General features: G+C 37.5%; 2 protein-coding genes across 2 annotated transcripts; one reads left to right on the top strand and one right to left on the bottom strand.

Annotated features, from left to right (window-relative positions):
- The first annotated feature begins 297 nt into the window (after positions 1–297).
- Positions 298–3763, top strand: LOC107945420 (uncharacterized). Its single transcript, XM_016879427.2, has 6 exons — positions 298–692; positions 778–866; positions 1166–1950; positions 2478–2610; positions 3006–3343; positions 3445–3763. The coding sequence occupies exons 1-6, from the start codon at positions 386–388 to the stop codon at positions 3572–3574; spliced, it is 1782 nt and encodes a 593-aa protein (XP_016734916.1). The 5' UTR covers positions 298–385; the 3' UTR covers positions 3575–3763.
- A 2244-nt stretch (positions 3764–6007) lies between these two features.
- LOC107941526 (uncharacterized) lies at positions 6008–6710 on the bottom strand. The gene is made up of 2 exons (XM_016875076.1): positions 6496–6710; positions 6008–6392 (listed from the first exon to the last, which is right to left on the bottom strand). The coding sequence occupies exons 1-2, from the start codon at positions 6708–6710 to the stop codon at positions 6008–6010; spliced, it is 600 nt and encodes a 199-aa protein (XP_016730565.1).
- Between the last annotated feature and the right edge of the window lie 2630 nt (positions 6711–9340).

Below are 9340 nucleotides of genomic sequence, written 5' to 3'. Positions count from 1 at the left end.
GACCAATTTAACAAAATATATAAATATTAACTAAAATTTGTTATTATGCCAATAAGAAAACCATGCAAGCATCTGTTAGTGATTTAACGAAGAAACTTGTTTCTTAATGATTTAATGAAGGAGTGATTAAAAATTTTAGTGTGGCAGTTGGTGATGAAATTGGAATTTTTTGAAGTTAAATGACCAAAATAGAAATATCTTAATACTTGAGTAACCTACTGTGCAGTTTACCATTTTTATTATTAAACAGTAATTTAGACTGACTATGCGTTAAAAAGTTAATTGTTAAGCCCAAAATTGGCCCACACATTAGGAAGAAAAAAATTGCGAACCCAATCTGTGGACGGTTAGACCCATAACGGAATCCAAACTCCCACAGCAGACAATGGCTCTTCTCGGCGACGACGGACGCGGCTACGACCTAGCTCGGCTGCTAGAATCATTCGGTGTCTGGAGAGAATGGCTCGGAGATTCCACCTACGCCACTTTCGTCCATTTCCTCTCATCTCCTTTGGCTTGGGAATCCTTCATGCGCGTTGACGACTCTAAGTCTAGGGCTCAGATCCATCTCCAGCTCAGATGTCGTGCCCTCTTGTTTGACAAAGCCACCGTCGCTCTCTTCCTCAGATCCCACCCTACCACCGCCGCCAATAATTCTTCTTCATTCGCCGTTTCAAAGCTTAATCCTAATTGTAAGATTTATTTTTTCTTTTCACAATAGCTGGCAATTTTTCGTTATTTGAAAAGATAATGCACTTATTTTTTAGCTTTGGTTAGATTTACAGTTGCACGGTGATGACGTCTACTTTACTTTCGAGGCTCCGTCTCAGGATGGTGGTGCTGCATCTAATACGGCACCGTCGAAGGTTTTACTTTCTCTTTACTTCACTGTTTAGTTTTAAATTTTCCGACTGAAGTGCTTATATTATTAAATAATGAAAACAAAATTATTCTGCATTTGATACAACTGAGTAAAAGGTGAAAATTAATTATCACTTCGAATATGGTTATTTATGTGTAAAAGTAAAATCGTGCAATTCATATGTTTAAAAACAAAAAATTCACCTTTGAGAATTTTGATTGATTTTTACATCCAAATGTTGTTGCCCTTTCTCTCTTATGTTTAATTCAAAGTTTCTAATATTTCCTGTTTTCTGGGAACCAGTCTAAACCATCTTTTAGTGCTGGATCGAGGTATGGAGAATCGGAATTTGATAGCTTATCCCAGAGATATAGGAACGAAGAGTTGCCGGAAAATTGGTATAATCAATTTATTGAGAAGTACAGACTTACAAGACCTTATAAGCTGTCTTTTGGGGACCAGGAGTCTGAAAAACGTACACCAGAGGAGATGACTACGTACCTTAGAATGCTTGAGAAGCATAAGAGAAGACGTGTAGCATTTCGGGAAGATCAGTACATGGGATATGGAAATACTGGTCTAGAATCAAGTTCCGGCTTAGATGGCAATAATTTAGCTGATGATGACACCCCTTTTTTCCCTGAAACAATGTTTATGATGAACTGTGTACCTGATAGTCCGCTTCCACCAACAACCAGAGTGCGGGATAAGAAGGCAATAGAATTCTACGGTGTGCTTGATACTCTACCGCAGGTTTCAACCCGAAGCCCTGTTATGATCGAGAGGCTTGGGATAAGGCCTGAGTACCTTAATATGGAACAGGGTGCAAACATAAATCGTGGGAAGAATCCCAAGAAGCATCTTAGTCAGGAACAAGCGTCACAGATTGCTCGAAAGGTTATAGCACGGTTACTAACTGGTGTTGGGTTTGAAGGTGCCACAGAAGCTCCAGTGGAAGTCTTCTCTCAGTTTCTTAGCTGTCATATGTCTAAACTTGGTCGTAATCTAAAAATTCTTACTGATAATTACAGAAAACAATGTACAGCAATTGAACTAATCAGGATGTTCCTTCAAACATCTGGATATAGGTAAACTTGAAATCCAATTTGCTTTACTTTATGGCGTTGATTCTAGTGCACTGTCATGTTATGAACTTTCTAAAAACAATTATTTGGGTGCTCAAGTAGGATGTTAATTGGTTAATATTATAAAAGAGAATGTTTGTTGCATGGATGCACTGTCATGGAATATATATTTTTGGCACATTTTGGAGCAGGAAAAACTTTTGAACACGGTTCCCTTCTAATTATAAATTTGAACCTGTTTTTAGAATAGCTTATGAATAAATTTATGACTTGAAGAAAACTTACGTCAACATCTGTCATCATGATTCGTTGTAATTTCAGTATTAAGATGCTACAATATTAATGCCTAATTTAGACAGTTTCTGACAAAAGCATGTTCATCTTGGATAAAATCTAAATGGCTGGTCTGAAACTTGCCCTTCCCTTTGAATTAGGTTGATCTATGTATGCATGTATGACTACAAAGTTATCCCTTTTAATATAAAGTTTCTCTCTTTAATGCATTATCTAACACGTTTTTTTAATTGCAGCAACTTTGGGGCTCTAGCTGAACTTGTCAAGGATAGTACCAGGAACTTAGTGCAACAAACTCAGCAACAAATGCATGCAATCCAGTCTCAATTGCAGCCACAGCACCAAAATGCTCTTCGAATGGCCCAGCAAGTATGTATAGTTTTTGTCTTCTGTGAACAGCTTGCATGAACATGTCTTACCTAAAGGCAGCCTCAAAACAAGCCTTCTATACACCTTTATTGTTTGTCATTCCACTCAGATTTATCTTTAGCAAGCTGGATTTTTATGGTTACAACTTTCTCTGGGGCTCTTTATGGTTCTGGGATTTGTCTGCTTTTTACTCTTGATATAGTCTTTGGTAGCATTACATGATATGTTTACTTTGAATGTTCAGCGTTTTGGTTTGTAAGGTTTATGGATGAAAATTTAGAAGGGATGTTCCTCGATTTGGCTTATCTCCTTTATTGGACTCTTTACTTTTTAATGTAGTCTTTTGCATGTTGTGATCTTCCTAACAACATTTGTTTGATAATTTGCTGGTGAAGCTTCAAATGACGAGACAGATGCATCCACAGATGCAGCAGATGGTTCATCCTCAAAACTTAACATTTCAGCAGCAGCAGCAGTTTGATAGAATGATGAGGCGCCATCCATCCACTGCTCGTCCTGTTATAGATATGGTGGATAAAGACCGACCTTTAGTGCAAGTTAAGCTTGAAACCCCATCGGAGCTGCCCATGGATAATAATGCATTTAATCCTATGAATACCAGACATCAGCAAATGCAGTTCCGTCAGCAGCAATTTGCTGCAATGTCAAATCTGCATTCTCAGCCAAATAATCAGTTCAGGCAGTTGATGTCTCCACAAATTCCTCAAACACCGTAAGGGAGAAAAAAACACGGATGGAGAATTTAATTTTTATTTAAAAATATTTCAACTCAATAATATGCTAAATTGTAACATCTTCCTTGTATACATGCAGGAATATGGGCATTGTTAGAGCTCCTCCGGTGAAGGTCGAAGGTTTTTCGGAATTGATGGGGGGGGATAGCAGTTTGAAGCATGAAGTGGAGGAAAATAAGCTGACCTCGCCCAGCAGCACCACCAAGTAAGTACATTTCCGAGTACATGTATCAGCTTATTTCGACAGTACGAGTTTCACTAATATGTTTTGCATATTTTTTTGTTAGAAAGATAAGATTTTAGTTTTTACTTTGTTCAAAGAATTGTATTTATGATCGTAGAGGTCTGAATTAATGACTGACATGAAAAATGTATTTCAATTTGGGTTTTTTCTTTAATGTGATGGTAAAATATTATTAAATTAAAAGCAGTTGAAAGAAATCAACCAGTTAAAAGTTAAAAATGGCACGTTAGTAAATGGTTGTTATAAAGAAAAGACAGCAAGCTATATGTGGATAGAGAGTTACTCAGTATTCCGAAATTGTTGCAAGTTTCCAACTTTTTTTCCCCTCTTGGAATTAGATATGCTTAGTTGGGGTTAGGTTTGGACAAAGTGATTTTTATTTGGGGTTAGGCTTGAATTAATTTTTTTTATTTGAACTTAATTATACAAAAATTATGAAAACATTTTATTATTTGAGTAGTAAATGGGGGGTTATTTGGGTCTAAGCTAGGTATGCTGTTGAGGTCACTGTGCTATATATATTCTGAGAAAAGGAGTGCATCCAACGCCACAATTTTCACTAGGCCGTATTCTCTCTTGCATTAACGTTCCAATTTACCAGTCAATAATGCAAAAAGATGAATATAATTAAAACATCATACATATACTGTGTCACGGAAATTCTTCCCTTTATTTTTCCTACTAAGGTAGAAGATGAGATTATATGGTTTGAAATTTGAACTCGTGATAAATGAATTTCACTGCTCGAGAAAATATTTTTAAAAAGATTAAGTTGTGCTTTAAAAGGCTATTGTTTTTTTTTTCGAACAAAAAAGGCAAATGTTAACACGAATGAATGGATTGTGACACTGACAATTAAGCTTGGAGAAGTTATTAATTTGTGAGCAAAATCCAAGGAGCTTTTATCACGATACAATTGTACATAAAAGCATTTGAGAAAACCATAAAAAGTAGTAGAAATTTTTATTGTAATATAGAAGTATGTTTGAAAATAAGAAATAAAAGGCATGGTTTGAAACTAATTAATATTAATACATAAAATATGTACGATATTAAGATGGAAAAGTTTAGATTAAAATGAAATTTAAATAAATAAATATATCAAATTAAGAATATTAAATGAATATAATTATTTATCATGGTGTTGTTATTAATCTTGAGTTGGTGTTGGAATTAACTTGTAACACCAACTTATTAAAAAAAAGTTTAATATATGTAACTGATGAAGGTACTAAATTGTGCATATTAAAATAAAAGCTTATAAAAAATAACAAAATGAAATTTTACTTCCAATTGATGTGAGTTCAAATATCATTATATGTAAAAATAACTTATTTTAATTATAGAAGGATGTTTTTGTAATTTTTTTATATAAATAATAGTATGCTAGGAGTGTAAATAACACATTAGTGCTCCTAAGCTATTCAAGTTTGACTTGAAAAAAAATTGAACTTCATTTAGTAATTATCGAGCCGAGCTCGAGCTCGAGCTATTGATTGAGCCAAATTCAAGCTTAGCAATACTTGACTCGAACAGCTCACAAGTCTTATCAAGCTTTTCATATTTTTATATTATGAAATTATATTATTACCCCTATATATATATTATTAACCCTAAGCTTAATTATTGAATCAAGTTCAAGCTTGAGTATAAAAATTGGTAAACAAGCTTAATCAAGCTTGAGCTTGAGTATAAAAATTGGTAAATTAGTCGAGCTCGAGCTTAAAAATAAATATTTGATTGAGCTCTAAATTTTGAGTCGAACTCGAGCTCGAGCTTGGCAGTATTCGGGCTCAGCTCTATTTGATTACACCCTTAATCTATATCATTTACGAAGCACTTTATTGAGTTAGTGTTACCTATCAACTGAGTCCCAACTCAATTAAGGAAATTACATTAATATTCCTTCATATTTGAAATAATTTATATTATTTAGATAATTTAATTTTTTTGATAAAAACTAATAAAAATATGTATAGAGTGAGATTTGATTCAATAGGTCCACAAGAAAACAGGTTCATAGGCATGGGTTATTATGGGTTATACTGTTAAACCCTCTGATAAGAACTGAAGTCGAGCAGAAAATTTGAAGAAAAGAAAAGGGAGAAAAGGAAGAAAAAAAGAGAAAACAGATAACAAATTTCTTCTGTAATTCGATAACCTCCTTTCCATGCAGCACATGCATATTTCAAGGAAAAGAAAACATAACAAACAGTGACGTGGCATCTTTCAGTTAACACCAAAACGCACCGTCCAATTAACATCTAAAACTCACCGTTTAACTAATACCCAAAACTCCCCGTTTTTCAGTAACTAAATCAATTTTAGCTAATTCTTTTTTTTTTTGCTATTATTCTACCTCGTAATAATACTCCCTCCCACAGACACATCCTTGACCTCAAGGATGAAGATGAGGAAATTTAGACTGAATAGCAGATAAAGACTCCCATGTTGCATCTTTCGGGAAAGAATTGGACCATTCAATCAACACTTCTGTTGTAGCTTGATTCCCTCTCTTGACCATCCTTCTGTCTATGATGCGTGTTGGTTCTTTTGGGAAGGCTCCGTGGTCATCCACCGGAGGTAGCTGAGCTTCGATTGGTGCTGAGCCAACGTGTCTTTTCAATTGAGATACATGAAACGTAGGATGTATGCGAGAGTTTTGTGGAAGCTGGAGGGTGTAGGCTACTGCTCCCACTTTCGCAATAACCCGGAAAGGGCCCATAAAACTTAGGAGACAGCTTCTGGTTGGAGACCCTTCTAAGAGAGTGTTGTCTATACGGCTGCAACTTTAAATAGACCATGTCCCCGATTTAAAAACTTTTCTCTGTGCGATGTTTGTCAGCAAAGTGCTTCATACGGTTTTGAGCCTTCTTGAGACAGAACTAAAGTAGCTTCCTGGCAGCCTCACGAGCTTGTAGGCTGCGATCAACAGTAGCTACAGAAGAAGCTCCAGCTAAATATGGTATATGCGTCGGGGGAGGTTGGCCATATAAAGCCTCGTATGGTGTGAGTTGAATGGCTGAATGAAACGAGGAATTATACCACCATTCAGCAAAGGGCAACCAGTGAAACCAATGAGCAGGTGTCTCACTCGTCATACATCTCAAATACCCTTCCAAGCACCGATTAAGAACTTCAGTCTGACCATCTGTTTGGGGGTGGTAAGTTGTAGATAACAGAAGCTTAGTACCCGAATGTTAGAAAAGTTCTTGCCAAAAGTTGCTGACAAAAATTTTATCCCTATCCGATATGATGGACTCCGGCATTCCATGAAGCTTATAAACCTGAGTCAAATATTCGTGAGCCACCTCTTTCGCCGTATAAGGGTGAGAAAAAGCTAAGAAATGTCCAAATTTGGTGAGGTGATCTACCACCACTAAAATAGAGTTCTTTTTGTTCGAAGTCGGCAATCCCTCCACGAAGTCCATACTGATCACTAACCAAGCACGATCAGGAATTGGCAAAGGTTGCAATAACCCAGGAGATGCTACTGTTTCCCCTTTACACTTCTGGAAAATGACACATTCTCGTACCCATTTTCTCACATTGGTGGTAAGTCCTTTCCAGAACAATAAGCTGGAAATTCTCTTCTTGGTGGCGTGTACCCCGGAGTGGCCACCCATTGCACTAGCATGGAAATGATAAAACAATTCTTGTCTCAACTGGAGAACCCGTCCAACCATAATATTTCCTTTCCGGAACAGAAATCGACCATCCCAAGAGTATTTCTGATCTTGGTTTTGTTGTTGTAGGATATTCTGAATAATCCTCTGTAATTTATCATCTAAGACATAAGATTGTTGCACCCGCTCTAAAAGACTCGAAATCACGGAACTGACTGAGAGTTGAAAATGCTGACCATGTTCCAACTGGGGATGACGCGATAGCGCATCAGTAACTCGATTGTTAGTTCCCTTTCTATATGCCACCTCAAAATCATACCCTAGCATTTTGGCCACCCAACGTTGCTGAAAGGGTGTAACAGCTACTTGGTATGAAAGAAATCGAAGACTCTGATGATCCGTCCTTATTTTAAAATGTCGGCCAACCAAATAAGTGTGCCATTTCTGAACTGCTAGCAAGGCCGCGAGCATCTCCTTCTCGTAGATCGATAATGTCTGATGTCGGACACCAAGGGCCTTACTGAAAAAGGTTATCGGATGCCCTTGTTGCTGCAACACTGCCCCAATACCAACCCCACTTACATCCGTGTCGACTGTGAATTCAAGTTGGAAATTAGGGAGCCTCAATACTGGAGCAGAACTCACTGCTGATTTTAATGCTTGAAAAGCCTCGGTGGCTTGTTCAGACTAGCACCACCCATTTTTTAAGCAGATTTGTTAAAGGTCTAGCAACCACCCCGTAACCTTTTATAAACCTCCTGTAGTAGCCTGTAAGACTTAGGAAGCTACTCAATTCTTTAGTCGATTGCGGTATAGGCCATGAAGCTACACACTCAATCTTAGTAGAGTCCATAGCCACAGTACCCTCATGCAAGACATGCCCCAAACAATGAATTTGAGAGGAGCCAAAACAACATTTCATTTTCTTAGCGTACAGCTGATGCTCTCGAAGTGTAAGAACCACTGATCTCAAATGTTGTAGATGTTCAGGCCATGATGTTGAATACACAAGGATATCATCGAAGAAAACTAACACAAACCTCCTCAGCCACGGTTTAAAAATAGAGTTCATGAGAGCATGAAAACTGGATGCAGCATTTGTAAGGCTGAATAGCGTTACGAGAAATTCGTAGTGCCCCTCATGTGTTCGAAACGTAATCTTGTGCAGGTCCGGTTCCCACATGCGGATCTGATGATAACCCGCTCGTAAATCTAGCTTAGAAAATACTCTTGCTTTCCCTAACTCGTCCAATAGTTCCTCGATGACAGGAATGGGAAATTTATCCTTAATTGTATGCTGATTCAGTTCCCGATAGTCTACGCATAACTTCCAACTTCTGTCCTTCTTCTTAACCATGACAATGGGAGACGCGAATGAACTTGTACTATTGCAAATTATCCTAGCTTGGAGCATTTCCTTAATAAGTCTCTCCATTTCCGTTTTCTAAAAAGATGGATATCGATAGGGGCGTATTTTAATCACAGCATCCTCATTCTTCAAATGAATTTTGTGGTCGTGTGCCCTTCGAGGAGGCAAACCTTTTGGAACCTAAAAGACATCCTCAAACTCTCTCAACAGTGTTTGGAGTTGATTCTTAGACGCCTCGACCCTTGTGGAAGAAAGCATAACTTGCTCTGGTGAACTCAAAATTGCTGCATAAGGTCCCAACGATTGCCCCACCAACGCAAGACACCTTGAATCCATCTCTTGGGCTACTAGTGCACTAGGAATAATGCCTTGAATAATACAAGTTTGCTCTCTTAACTGGAATTGCATCGTTAAATAACCAAAATTCCATATAATGTCTCCTAAGGCCAGCAGCCACTGTACCCCCAAGACCATGTCGCACCCTTTCAATGACAGCACTAAGAAATCAATTTCGAACTTGTGATCCTGAACCTCCCATATAACATCCTTGCACAACCCTAGCATGAACAAACAGCTACCATTCGCCACTGAAACTTTAAGTTGTTCTTCATCGGTCACAGGTAACAACAATCTATTAACTAATCTAGTATCAATTAAATTGTGGGTATTTCCGGAATCAACCAAGATGATAGCCATACATGAACCAACTCAGGCAGCCACCCTTATAGTGTTATGT

The sequence above is a fragment of the Gossypium hirsutum genome, chromosome D12, assembly GCF_007990345.1.
Source record: "Gossypium hirsutum isolate 1008001.06 chromosome D12, Gossypium_hirsutum_v2.1, whole genome shotgun sequence".
In the NCBI taxonomy this organism is placed as follows: Eukaryota; Viridiplantae; Streptophyta; class Magnoliopsida; order Malvales; family Malvaceae; genus Gossypium; species Gossypium hirsutum.
The sequence above is the reverse complement of the archived record's forward strand: the minus strand, read 5'-3'. Positions and strand labels throughout refer to the sequence as shown.